Consider the following 15,088-nt stretch of genomic DNA (forward strand, 5'->3'; position numbering starts at 1 on the left):
CACTAGGGATCATAACAGTACAGCCGGCCCGCAAAGTGTTAATTGCATGGCAGAAGCAGGAGAAAAGAAGCCTTGAGAATTTTTTTTTTTTTGTTGCCGTGTGTCTAGCTGCTGTGCTAGCTTCTCTCCTCCTCTTAATCTTGGTGTGGCTCTGAGTTCAGCTGCTGACATGGATGTCCAGAGCTTGGCTTCCAGTCTGGATCATCTTGCTGCTAGAGTTCAAAGTATTCAGGATTTTGTTGTTCACAGTCCTATGTCTGAGCCTAGGATACCTATTCCGGAGTTGTTTTCTGGAGATAGATCTAGGTTCCTGAATTTTAAGAACAATTGTAAGTTGTTTCTTTCATTGAAACCTCGTTCCTCTGGTGATGCCGTTCAGCAAGTTAGGATTATTATTTCCTTTTTGCGTGGTGACCCTCAAGATTGGGCCTTCGCATTGGCGCCAGGGGATCCTGCATTGCTTAGTGTGGATGCGTTTTTTTCTGGCCCTTGGATTGCTCTATGAGGAACCTAATCTTGAGAACCAGGCTGAAAAAGCGTTATTGGCCCTCTCGCAGGGGCAAGATGAAGCAGAGGTGTACTGCCAGAAATTTCGGAAATGGTCGGTGCTTACTCAGTGGAATGAGTGTGCCCTGGCTGCAAATTTCAGAGAAGGTCTTTCTGAAGCCATTAAGAATGTCATGGTGGGGTTCCCTACGCCTGCAGGTCTGAATGAGTCAATGACTCTGGCCATTCAGATTGACCGGCGGTTGCGGGAGCGCAAACCTGTGCACCATTTGGCGGTGTCTTCTGAACAGACACCTGAATCTATGCAATGTGACAGAATTCTGACCAGAAGTGAATGGCAAAATTATAAACGGCAAAATGGGTTGTGCTTTTACTGTGGTGACTCAGCTCATGTTATCTCAGCATGCTCTAAGCGCAAAAAAAGGTTGATAAATCTGTCACCATTGGTACTTTACAGCCTAAGTTCATTTTGTCTGTTACCCTGATTTGTTCCCTGTCATCTTACCCGGTTAATGCCTTTGTAGATTCAGGTGCTGCCCCGAGTCTGATGGATTGGTCATTTGCCAGGCGCTGTGGTTTTGATTTGGAGCCTTTAAAATTCCCTATTCCACTAAGGGGAATTGACTCTACGCCATTGGCTACGAATAGACCTCAGTACTGGACACAAGTGACCATGTGCATGACTCCTGTTCATCAGGAGGTGATTCGCTTTCTTGTATTGCATAATTTGCATGATGTTGTCGTGTTGGGTCTACCATGGTTGCAGACTCATAATCCAGTCCTGGATTGGAAAGCTATGTCTGTGTCAAGTTGGGGTTGTCAGGGAATTCATGGTGATGCTCCTGTGGTGTCAATTGCTTCGTCCACTCCTTCTGAAGTCCCTACATTTTTGTCAGACTACCAGGATGTATTTGAGGAGCCCAAACTCAATTCTCTACCTCCTCATAGGGATTGTGATTGTGCTATAAATTTGATTCCTGGTAGTAAGTTTCCTAAGGGACGACTTTTCAATTTACCTGTGCCGGAGCATGCTGCCATGCGGAGTTATATAAAGGAGTCTTTGGAGAAGGGACATATTCGCCCGTCCTCTTCCCCTCTTGGTGCGGGATTCTTTTTTGTGGCTAAGAAGGATGGTTCCCTGAGACCTTGTATTGATTATCGCCTTTTGAATAAAATCACGGTCAAATTTCAATATCCTTTGCCATTGTTAACTGATTTGTTTGCTCGCATTAGGGGGTCTAGTTGGTTCACCAAGATAGATCTTCGTGGTGCGTATAACCTTGTGCGTATAAAACAGGGTGATGAATGGAAAACTGCATTTAATACGCCTGAAGGCCATTTTGAGTACCTGGTGATGCCTTTTGGACTATCTAATGCTCCTTCAGTCTTTCAGTCCTTTATGCACGACATCTTCCGTGAATATCTGGATAAGTTTATGATTGTGTATCTGGATGATATTCTGGTTTTTTTGGATGATTGGGAGTCTCATGTTAAGCAGGTCAGGATGGTCTTTCAGGTCCTGCGTGACAATGCTTTATTTGTGAAGGGCTCAAAATGTCTTTTTGGAGTCCAGAAGATTTCTTTTTTGGGTTTCATTTTTTCTCCTTCTACTATTGAGATGGACCCAGTCAAGGTTCAGGCTATTCATGACTGGACGCAGCCTACATCTGTTAAGAGTCTTCAGAAGTTCTTGGGTTTTGCTAATTTTTACCGTCGCTTCATCGCTAATTTTTCTGGTGTTGTTAAGCCTTTGACGGATTTGACCAAGAAAGGTTCTGATGTTACTAACTGGTCTCCTGTGGTGTGTGATCGTTTTTCTAAGATGGTCCATTTGGTGCCCTTGCCTAAGTTGCCTTCCTCCTCCGAGTTGGTTCCACTGTTTTTTCAAAATGTGGTTCGTTTGCACGGGATTCCTGAGAACATTGTTTCTGACAGAGGATCCCAGTTTGTGTCTAGATTTTGGCGGACCTTTTGTGCTAAATTGGGCATTGATTTGTCTTTTTCGTCGGCCTTCCATCCTCAGACGAATGGCCAAACCGAGCGAACTAATCAGACCTTGGAGACTTATTTAAGATGTTTTGTTTCTGCTGATCAGGACGACAGGGTTACTTTTTTGCCGTTGGCCGAGTTTGCCCTTAATAATCGGGCTAGTTCTGCTACTTTGGTTTCTCCTTTCTTTTGTAATTCGGGGTTTCACCCTCGTTTTTCCTCGGGTCAGGTGGAGCCTTCTGACTGTCCTGGAGTGGATGTTGTGGTTGATAGGTTGTATCAGATTTTGGAATCAGAGAAGGCTCAGCTCTTTGCCAACCGCCGTCGTTGTGTGGGTCCCCGACTTCGCGTTGGGGACTTGGTGTGGTTGTCTTCTCGCTTCGTTCCTATGAAGGTCTCCTCTCCTAAGTTCAAGCCTCGGTTTATTGGTCCTTATAAGATTCTGGAAGTCCTTGGCCCTGTGTCATTTCGTCTGGACCTCCCAGCATCATTTGCTATTCATAATGTGTTCCATCGCTCGTTGTTGCGGAGGTATGTGGTGCCTGTGGTTCCTCCGGTCGAGCCTCCTGCCCCGGTGCTGGTTGAGGGAGAATTGGAATACGTGGTGGAGAAGATCTTGGATTCTCGTATTTCTAGACGGAGGCTCCAGTATTTGGTTAAATGGAAGGGCTATGGTCAGGAGGATAATTCTTGGGTTGCCGCCTCTGATGTTCATGCAGCCGATTTGGTTCGTGCCTTCCATGTGGCTCATCCTGATCACCCTGGTGGTTTTCATGAGGGTTCGGTGACCCCTCCTCAAGGGGGGGGTACTGTTGTGAACTCTGTGTTCAGGCTCCCTCTTGTGGTCACTGGTGGTATTGTGTGACTTTTGCTTTGGGCTCCCCCTGGTGGCTTTGTCTGTTATCCTGCTGGTCTCTGGCTATCAGCTGGTTCGTTATCCTCTGGGAGGTTCCTATATAGCTCTGTTTTACTTCCACTTGTTGCCGGTTGTCGATGTAATCAGTGCTACTCAGATTCCTTCTGACTACCTTGCTCCCAGTCCATCCAGGATAAGCTAAGTTTTGTTTGCTCATTTTTTTATCAGCAGTGTTTATCATGTTTTCTGTTCCAGCTTGCTAAAATGTAATTCCCTCGCTTGCTGGTTGCTCTAGTGGGCTGAGTTTCTCCCCACACACCGTTAGTTGGTGTGTGGGTTCTTGAAATCTCAGGATGGATATTTTGTAAGGGTTTTTTATTGATCGCATAGACCCCTGCTCTATTTTCTGCTTTCTAGTACTAGTGGGCCTCTTTTGCTGAATCTGATTTCATCCCTATGTATGTGCCTTCTTCTTACCTCACCGTTAATATTAGTTGGGGGCTTCTATATCTTTGGGGATTATTTCTCTGGAGGCAAGCGAGGTCTTTCTTTCTCTTTAGGGGTAGCTAGTTCCTCAGGCTGGCTCGAGACGTCTAGGAATTTTTTAGGCACGTTCACCGGCTACCTCTAGTTGTTTTGGATAGGTTCAGATTTGCGATCAGTCCAGTTACCATCTCCCTAGAGCTCGTCCTTAGTTTGGTCACTTGCTGATCTATTTGTGATCCTCAGCCACTAGGGATCATAACAGAAGAGTATCGCAGCTACAAAGATTGCACCTCAGTCAACAATCTATCGCATCATCAAGAACTTCAAGGAGAGAGCTTCCATTGTTGTCAAAAAGGCTCCAGGGCGCCCAAGAAAGACCAGCAAGCGCCAGGACCATATCTTAAAACGGTTTCAGCTGCGGGATCGGACCACCAGCAGTGCCGAGCTTTCTCAGGAATGGCAGCAGGCTGGTGTGAGTGCTTCTGCACGCACTGTGAGGCGGAGACTCTTTGAGCAAGGCCTGGTTTCAAGGAGGGCAGCAAAGAAGCCACTTCTCTCCAAAAAAAACATCAGAGACCGACTGATATTCTGCAAAAGGTACAGGGAGTGGACTGCTGAGGACTGGGGCAAAGTCATTTTCTCTGATGAATCCCCTTTTCGATTGTTTGGGACATCTGGAAAACAGCTTATTCGGAGAAGAAGAGGTGAGCGCTACCACCAGCCTTGTCTCATGCCAACTGTAAAGCATCCTGAAACCATTCATGTGTGGGGTTGCTTCTCAGCCAAGGGAATCGGCTCACTCACAGTCTTGCCTAAAAACACAGCCATGAATAAAGATTGGCACCAGAATGTCCTCCAAGAGCAACTTCTCCCAACCGTCCAAGAGCAGTTTGGCGCCCAACAATGCCTTTTCCAGCATGATGGAGCACCTTGCCATAAAGCAAAGGTGATAACTAAATGGCTCATGGAACAAAACATAGAGATTTTGGGTCCAGGGCCTGGAAACTCCCCAGATCTTAATCCCATTGAGAACTTGTGGTCAATCCTCAAGAGATGGGTGGACAAACAAAAACCAACAAATTCTGGCAAAATGCAAGCATTGGTTATGCAAGAATGGACTGCTATCAGTCAGGATTTGGTCCAGAAGTTGATTGAGAGCATGCCAAGGAGAATCGCAGAGGTCTTGAAGAAGAAGGGTCAACACTGCAAATATTGATTTGCTGCATTAACTCATTCTAACTGTCAATATAACCTATTGGTACTCATAATATGATTGCAATCATATTTCTGTATGTGATATAAACATCAGACAAACACTAATAAAAACCAGAGGGCAGCAGATCATGGGAAAATATAATTTTGGTGTCATTCTCAAAACTTTTGGCCATGACTGTACATACATTACATTACTGATCCTGCACTGTAGAATCAGTGCACAACATACTTGTAGGACATGTGATTTGCTGGTTTTGTCTGTAAACCTCGGTAATGGCCCCCCCAAAAAAGTGCTGGAAGGTAAATTTAACAGCCACACTGGACACTAGCTATCTACTCTATCTGACTGATATACAACCGCCTAACTAACTACCTAAAACAACGGATACAAAGTACCCAAAACACACCACTGGAAGAAATGTATAAAAATAATTTAATAATAAATGTGTCACTCCCCTTGATAATCACATCAGTAAAATGCGCGTCGGGGTGTTTGTGGTACCGTGGACGGCATTTCTTACAACATTATGGGTAAGCTGTGAACTACATACTTCCCTTTGGTTGTTTTCATGGCTGTTTTATTTTGACCATTATGGTCTGCAGTCTGCACTATATGCACTTTACTATCACCTTGACATTCTAGGTTCTCTTTTTGGACCTATTTAGGGTTGTTATCACTAAGCTACCCTATAGCTTGTTACTATTCCTCCTTACACCTATTGTATTTGAGTACTATCCTTCTTTTGATTGTTTCCAGATACATGTTTCATGTCTTTATTTTTTCATTCATGTTTTCATCACTGGATGTATTGAACTTTTAAATGTAACAATAAAAATTATTGTTATACATTTCTCCCAGTGGTGCGTTTTGGGTTATTTGTATCCGTTGTTTTAGGTTGTATAGTTATAATACACCCATTTTTTCTGAATGTGATGGGAATAGTATTTTTCCTTATTTTAAGGTCCCTTATAGATTATTGATATGTTTATGGACATTGTATTTATTTTAACTGCCTAACTAACTAGCTAAAATCTTGCTGTTAACAATGCCAGTGTCATGAGCAGCCTCTTGCAGTGTTACAGTGTCAACATGGCGCTAAAACAAGCTGTCAGCTCTTTATATGGAGAAGGACATGTGATTTCAGCAGCCAATGACACAAGCCGTTGTGTCAGGACATTGTGGGTGTTTCCTGCGCCCTGACTGGCTGGCTGCAATGTGCACACAAAGGGGGGAAAAAATGACTGTTTACAAGAACGCCGCTCCTCTGAGCTCTGCAACCCCCTCCCATCATCAAACACGTGCCGAAAGCTCATCATACACCACCTTTATCGTTGATAAAGTGCTGAAAATACTTTTGTGGCAATACAAATATTTTCCAGCATTTTTTACCGAATGTTACCGATTTAAAAAAAAATTGCTTGTGTTTCCGATCACGAATCCAAATGTGCCATAATTGTGCCGAATTTACGTTTGGCGATTGTTTTCCGAACAAATTCGCTCATCTCTAGTTAAGTCATACCTGGCAGACAAAACCAGTGTACTCCCTAATTACTCTGCAAACTTCAAGAAATGCTTCTCAAAGCTGGACTCCTGATATGAACTGTCCCTCTATGCCTTGGAGGTGTTGCGCTGCCCTGCCCCTAGCATCTTGTCTGAGTGGGTTTTTAGTGCAACTGTTGGGGCCATAACAAACTGGCGCTTTTGCAGCGCCCCAGAGTCCTGGTCGTTGCAGTACTGAAGCTCTGCCGCTAAGGGGAGCTATGGTACGTCTGATGGCACTGAAGGAGTTCATCTGACCAGGTATCACATACACCAATACATTTCACAAGCGGGCCTCCAGGGGGAGCTAAGGGTTCTATTGATTAGGCCACTCCTCACCTGGTGGGTAAAACTGGGGGTCAGGCAGGAAGTTAGAGGAGAAAGCTGACTGGGTTGGAACCAGGCAACACCTCGTGGCAAAGGTTGTTGTGGGGGAAGATTCGGTAGGGTCCCTGTCAGGTTTGGGACCCTGACAGAGGCCTGGCAACGAGAAAGAACGTCACGGGACCGTGCCTGCTCAGCATAGCGGCGGTGCCCTAAGAAAGGATCAGAAGCGAGATATATTGTGCTGAGAGAGAAACGAGATCAAAGCAAGAAGGAGAATACCAGTAGGAGTCGTGCTGTAAGACCGAGGCAACATCCTACTGAGGCGCACAGCCGGCGGCCGGAACGCCGAGGAAGTATTTCTATATATAGCTTCAGGCAATACTTCAAACCAATGGCAGGACAGTCAGTCACAGGCAGGCTGTCTCACCTAAATCACCTAAGAAGACATAGGGGGCAACCTGTGGAGAGGGGCGACTCTAGGGTCCCGGAAGAGCTCCGAGCCTACCCGTCATACGGGTGCGTCCCAACCATAACACCGGGAGGGACGGATTAGCAGAACATCATCTAATCGAGTTGTGAGGGAACACGAGAAACAGACACAACAGTTGTGGGGACTATCCCGTAAGCACAGCAGGGGAGGACCACAACACATAGCGCTAGCAGGAAGGCACAGATTTCCACCTGCAAAGGGAACTCTGGAGGTGCCATTGGACCGGCCGGACTTGCGCAGCCTGGTTGACCGTATTCCGGACTGAGGACCCAGAGATCTTCAGTAAAGAGGTAAAGAGACTGCAACCTGGTGTCCTCGTTATTTACTGCGACCGGCACTTCACAACTACACCACCATTCACCACCTATTCACTGGACGTCCCCGCGCAGGCAGGGCCACGGACCGGGTCTAGCCACCGTGACAACCCCAGAACTGAGACTCAGAGGCCCGGTACCGGGTACCCCTCGGCCCTGCGGCGGTGGGGGCGCCGCACTTTCTCCTGTCAGCAGAATGTACAGACAGACTCACTCTGATAACAATGGACATAGCCTATGTGAGGCAGTTACCCCTGTTACAGCTAGGGGGTGCTGTATGGGCTCCTCAGGATATGCTTGGATTTGTAACTGTGATGGTGAGACACTGACCGATGTCGTGATGAATGGTCGGTATGTATCACAGAGTTGGGAGGCCCTGAGATGGAAGCCTGGGAGTGCTTTGCTCAGCAGATCTACTGCTGAGGCATTTGCTTTACATTGGGAGGCTTCCAGGTGACTTGGAGAGATGGGTGGGTCCAGTCACCTACAAACCCACCCAAGGGGTGTGTCTGAACACCCAAGATGAAGCCTGTGTGTTTGAGGACCTGCGGTGATGTCACGATTACCTGACTAGCCATGTGATCGGTACCTGGGTGTGGTAACACCTATGTAATGGAGGTGTGTTTGGCACATGGCAGAGAGTGTTTGGGAGTCTGTCAGTATGGACAGATTTCCATGTGTCCAGGCTGCGCAATACAGAGTGGTCTGTGTGCAGTGAAGGAGAAGTCTTCCTGTGTGTGTGGCTCCAGACCAAACCTGCTTGGTGGACATCGCACAGCCAGGGGAAGGAGTGCCAGCTAGTCTGAGCCAGAGGAAGGAAGGTCTGTGAGATACCTTTGAAGTGGACAGTCTGACAACCGTGAGTGATGTTGACCGGGGTCAGTGAGACACTGTATTTATGCTATGTTTATGGGGATACCTTTGAAGATAAGAGGCATTCGGGAACCTGCGTGGCCGACACCAACAGGTAGCGGACAGGAGTCTGTGTTGTGCTGACCGGGGTCAGTGAGAGACTGTGTTTTCCTATAGAGCTGAATGGTTAACGGACATTGTACTGGTGGCTGTATACTACTTGGTTCCTGAGGTGCGGTTTATGCTGCTTACTAATAAACCAAATGGACTTTGTTTAACCCTGAGTGTCCCCGCATATGCCTCAGCGACCAGCAAAGTGAGTGTCTCCCAACACTCTCAGAAGGCACAGCACTACACTGGATTACACCACACTTTTCCACACCACCAGACAGCAGTACTGTGATATATGGGTGACTGGATGACCCTACCTATAATTTACTCCTCACTTTGCACTTTATGCAAAGCCTTTATGAGTGTACAACTACCACAAGTACACTTTCTTAATTTTTTTATGAGACACTATAGTTGGGGCCTTCACGGGTGGATGGATGACCCTGCTTGTAATTATTGGCAGGCTTTGCATTGTGTGCAGAGCTTTTATAAGTGTAGAAGTGCCATAACTACACTTTGATCACAATATTTGAATGTTGGCACTACAGTTGGTGCCTTCAAGGGTGTATGGATGACCCTGCTTTTAAATCTTGCCAGACTGCCTTTATGAGTCCAGGAGACCACTACATGACAATGTGACCAGAATGTGTATGAGGCCTCCTTTATTTCTATTACTGGGTTTATCTGAGTCCCTCCTATGTCACATTTTTGTCACTTCTTGCATCCTTCATAAATCAAACTGAAAATTCTATTTTTTAAATATTTTAATATAACATACAATTGTGGTTACTTACATTATTATTTATTTTTTAAATCTGTTTTAAATGTTGCCTTATAAGCAAGTCTTTATACAGGAGAGAATGTTCCTTAACATTTATTCTTCCTATAAACGTCAAGTTCTGTTTGATTTGGAATGTTTTATTGTCAGTCCTTAAAATGGAGTAAAAGTGTTACCCCATTGTTCTCAGCAGCATTCTAGGAATTTAGGACCTGAGAATGACGTCGCGGCTTGTGATTGGTCGCATGGCGGTCACATGAGCGGCACGCGACCAATCAGAAGCCATGACGTCATGGAAGGTCCTAAACGCGCTCATTCTTAGCAAAGGAGGCTGCCGGTTAACAGCGGTAAAGTCCAGGGGCCGCTGGACGGGTGAGTATGTCCATATTTATTATTTTAATTCTTTATTTTTTACATTAATATGGATCCCAGGGCCTGAAGGAGAGTTTCCTCTCCTTCAGACCCTGGGAACCATAAGGGATACCTTCCGATACTTGAGTCCCATTGACTTGTATTGGTATCGGGTATCGGCGATATCCGATATTTTTCGGGTATCGGCCGATACTACCCGATACCGATACTTTCAAGTATCGGACGGTATCGCTCAACACTACTCATTACTCGAAACGATCATGCGAGTATCAGGAATTGCTCGCTTCCATAAATGGGCACACAATCATCTCACTGCTCGCTCATCTCTAGTCACAAAAATTCCACTAATAGTGTCTGTGTCAAAGCAACTCTACAGTAAAAGGTTCACTAACACCATTCTCATCATTCTACAGTGCATTAAGACAAATACAGATGGAGGAAAAAGCAGAAATTTTGGAGTTTCTTCAAAATGTTCAAAAAATCACAGGTAACAAAAGTCTGATAATGATAACACTGGAGGTAGTGATGTACACAAGATTTATAGAGAACAGTGTAACCTGCCATCCAGATGTCCTGTACTGATCCTGAGTTACATCCTGTATTATACTCCAGAGCTGCACTCACCATTCTACTGGTGCAGTCACTGTGTACATACATTACATTACTGATCGTGAGTTACCTCCTGTATTATACCCCAGAGCTGCACTCACTATTATGCTGGTGCAGTCACTGTGTACATACATTACATTACTGATCCTGAGTTACATCCTGTATTATACCCCAGAGCTGCACTCACTATTCTGCTGGTGCAGTCACTGTGTACATACATTACATTACTGATCCTGAGTTACATCCTGTATTATACCCCAGAGCTGCACTCACTATTCTGCTGGTGCAGTCACTGTGTACATACATTACATTACTGATCGTGAGTTACCTCCTGTATTATACCCCAGAGCTGCACTCACTATTCTGCTGGTGCAGTCACTGTGTACATACATTACTGATCCTGAGTTACATCATGTATTATACTCCAGAGCTGCACTCACTATTCTGCTGGTGCAGTCACTGTGTACATACATTACATTACTGATCCTGAGTTACATCCTGTATTATACCCCAGAGCTGCACTCACTATTCTGCTGGTGCAGTCACTGTGTACATACATTACATTACTGATCCTGAGTTACCTCCTGTATTATACTCCAGAGCTGCACTCACTATTCTGCTGGTGCAGTCACTGTGTACATACATAACATTACTGATCCTGAGTTACCTCATGTATTATACTCCAGAGCTGCACTCACTATTCTGCTGGTGCAGTCACTGTGTACATACATTACATTACTGATCATGAGTTACCTCCTGTATTATACCCCAGAGCTGCACTCACTATTCTGCTGGTGCAGTCACTGTGTACATACATAACATTACTGATCCTGAGTTACCTCATGTATTATACTCCAGAGCTGCACTCACTATTCTGCTGGTGCAGTCACTGTGTACATACATTACATTACTGATCGTGAGTTACCTCCTGTATTATACCCCAGAGCTGCACTCACTATTCTGCTGGTGCAGTCACTGTGTACATACATTACTGATCCTGAGTTACATCATGTATTATACTCCAGAGCTGCACTCACTATTCTGCTGGTGCAGTCACTGTGTACATACATAACATTACTGATCCTGAGTTACCTCATGTATTATACTCCAGAGCTGCACTCACTATTCTACTGGTGCAGTCACTGTGTACATACATTACATTACTGATCGTGAGTTACCTCCTGTATTATACCCCAGAGCTGCACTCACTATTCTGCTGGTGCAGTCACTGTGTACATACATTACTGATCCTGAGTTACATCATGTATTATACTCCAGAGCTGCACTCACTATTCTGCTGGTGCAGTCACTGTGTACATACATTACATTACTGATCCTGCGTTACATCCTGTATTATACCCCAGAGCTGCACTCACTATTCTGCTGGTGCAGTCACTGTGTACATACATTACATTACTGATCCTGAGTTACATCCTGTATTATACCCCAGAGCTGCACTCAATATTCTGCTGGTGCAGTCACTGTGTACATACATTACATTACTGATCCTGAGTTACATCCTGTATTATACCCCAGAGCTGCACTCAATATTCTGCTGGTGCAGTCACTGTGTACATACATTACATTACTGATCCTGAGTTACCTCCTGTATTATACCCCAGAGCTGCACTCACTATTCTGCTGATGCAGTCACTGTGTACATACATTACTGATCCTGCGTTACATCCTGTATTATACCCCAGAGCTGCACTCTCTATTCTGCTGGTGCGGTCACTGTGTACATACATTACATTACTGATCCTGTGTTACATCCTGTATTATACCCCAGAGCTGCACTCACTATTCTGCTGGTGCAGTCACTGTGTACATACATTACATTACTGATCCTGAGTTACATCCTGTATTATACTCCAGAGCTGCACTCACTATTCTGCTGGTGCAGTCACTGTGTACATACATTACATTACTGATCCTGAGTTACATCCTGTATTATACCCCAGAGCTGCACTCACTATTCTGCTGGTGCAGTCACTGTGTACATACATTACATTACTGATCCTGAGTTACATCCTGTATTATACCCCAGAGCTGCACTCACTATTCTGCTGATGCAGTCACTGTGTACATACATTACTGATCCTGCGTTACATCCTGTATTATACCCCAGAGCTGCACTCACTATTCTGCTGATGCAGTCACTGTGTACATACATTACATTACTGATCCTGTGTTACATCCTGTATTATACCCCAGAGCTGCACTCACTATTCTGCTGGTGCAGTCACTGTGTACATACATTACATTACTGATCCTGAGTTACCTCCTGTATTATACCCCAGAGCTGCACTCACTATTCTGCTGGTGCAGTCACTGTGTACATACATTACTGATCCTGAGTTACATCCTGTATTATACTCCAGAGCTGCACTCACTATTCTGCTGGTGCAGTCACTGTGTACATACATTACATTACTGATCCTGAGTTACATCCTGTATTATACCCCAGAGCTGCACTCACTATTCTGCTGATGCAGTCACTGTGTACATACATTACTGATCCTGCGTTACATCCTGTATTATACCCCAGAGCTGCACTCACTATTCTGCTGGTGCAGTCACTGTGTACATACATTACTGATCCTGAGTTACATCCTGTATTATACTCCAGAGCTGCACTCACTATTCTGCTGGTGCAGTCACTGTGTACATACATTACATTACTGATCCTGAGTTACATCCTGTATTATACCCCAGAGCTGCACTCACTATTCTGCTGATGCAGTCACTGTGTACATACATTACTGATCCTGAGTTACATCCTGTATTATACCCCAGAGCTGCACTCACTATTCTGCTGGTGCAGTCACTGTGTACATACATTATATTACTGATCCTGAGTTACATCCTGTATTATACCCCAGAGCTGCATTCACTATTCTGCTGGTGCAGTCACTGTGTACATACATTACATTACTGATCCTGAGTTACCTCCTGTATTATACCCCAGAGCTGCACTCACTATTCTGCTGATGCAGTCACTGTGTACATACATTACTGGTCCTGAGTTACCTCCTGTATTATACTGCAGAGCTGCACTCACTATTCTGCTGGTGCAGTCACTGTGTACATACATTATATTACTGATCCTGAGTTACATCCTGTATTATATTCCGGAGCTGCGCTCACTGTTCTGCTGGTGCAGTCACTGTCAGTATCTGGTGTTTTCTCTTCTCCTCTGCAGGTTTCCTCCCGTTCATCGTTCTTACTAATAAGATACGCGGTGACGCTGACAAGCTGCGCTCCCAGTTTGTACAGTTGGGGATGGAGAACATATTTGAGGTGGAGAATTACACAGCAGATAATCATGTGAAGTCTCCTGAAAAGGAAAAAACCTTTCTCACCATCTTGACACAAATTTTGGATTACGTGGATTTTGTGGCCAGTGAAGGAGTGCCAACAATGGACTCTCCAGAGGAGGAGCATGCGAAACGGGTGCAAATGATACTGAAGGTGGCGCATGACAATGACATTGAAAGAAAAAAGAAACAATGGCTCGCCGAGAATGTGCAACCAGAGAAGAAAGCTCGATGGCCGTGTAATATCCAGTAGTTCTACCATCAGCTGCTAAAAATGCCACAACGAGCCTGAAATCCCCAGGAACTGGGCCGCCTCCGGATGTAGAAACCTTCCCTATGTAACGCGTCCTTGTGGAATGGAAGCGACGAGATCATTTGTTGCCTTTCTTGATACAGTAAACGCCTTTATCCGTTACTGAGCTGCGTTTTGTGTCTTCATTCGGTGAATGGCCGTATACTGAGGTCATCACCGGTCACCCGGGCACAGTGGCCACTGTTTGCGTTCGTTTTATTCCCGATGACCCTTGAGGAGGAAGTTTTGTGGTTTTTTTTGTTGTTTTTAAAATCCACCATCCAGTTCTGGAGATGGGGACCTTTTTATTTAGTGTCATTATTATGTATTTTACAAGGGGGCGTGGGTAACAGGGTAACTAGACAACAGGGATGAGCGAGCACTAGACACCTCAAATGCTCGTTACTCCAACCCAAGCAATTCCTAATACTCGCAGGCTCGCCTCTAGTAACGCGTGTAATGGGATTCGATGGGGAATCCGAGCATTTTTCCAGCAGGCCCTTCAAAGAGGTCTGGGGGGCAGAGAAAATGTCCCCATGCCGGATCATGGACGTCATTCATAGGGGATCATGATTTCTCCTTTACATAGCGGTGCAGACACCCTCAAAGGGAAAAGCACAAGCGATCAGATGATCTCAGCTTCAAGTTCCCTGAGGGGACCAGCAAGTAGAAAAAAAAGTGAGAAAATACGTTTTTTTAAAAATATGAAAAAAAACCCACAAAATTTCAATCACTCTCCTTTTGACCCATTAAAAATAAAATCTTGAAAAAATAAAAAATAAATAGGCATATTTGGTGTCGCTGTGCTCATAAGCGACAGACCTATCGAGATATAAAATAAATTAATTTGATTGGCAAATGGTGTAACGAGAAAAAATCAAAGAATTACAGAGCTTCCACGCCTCTTCTTTCTGCTCGGCCTGAACAGGGGTCTCGGTTTCGGCTCCCTCCTTTTGGTGCTGCTGCGGCCTGGTCAGCTTCTGTTCCAGGACATGGGTTGGGATGGCGGGCTGCAGTGCTGATTGTGGTGCTG

The 15,088-nt window shown here is 45.1% G+C and overlaps 1 protein-coding gene across 2 annotated transcripts in view; it reads left to right on the forward strand.

The window, feature by feature from the left end:
• The window catches only part of LOC143784222 (uncharacterized), a 45,853-nt gene extending 31,675 nt beyond the window's left edge, over positions 1 to 14,178 (forward strand). The window contains exons 5-6 of one of the 2 annotated variants that reach the window (XM_077272201.1): positions 10,251 to 10,324; positions 13,649 to 14,172. In XM_077272201.1, the coding sequence (XP_077128316.1) occupies positions 10,251 to 10,324; positions 13,649 to 14,016 (442 nt within the window). In that variant the 3' untranslated portion in view covers positions 14,017 to 14,172. Of the gene's footprint in view, positions 1 to 10,250; positions 10,325 to 13,648 lie in introns of both variants that reach the window. The other variant, XM_077272202.1, reaches the window with a different exon arrangement.
• The last annotated feature ends 910 nt before the right edge of the window (positions 14,179 to 15,088 follow it).

This window comes from Ranitomeya variabilis, chromosome 7, assembly GCF_051348905.1.
Source record: "Ranitomeya variabilis isolate aRanVar5 chromosome 7, aRanVar5.hap1, whole genome shotgun sequence".
NCBI classification, from domain to species: Eukaryota; Metazoa; Chordata; class Amphibia; order Anura; family Dendrobatidae; genus Ranitomeya; species Ranitomeya variabilis.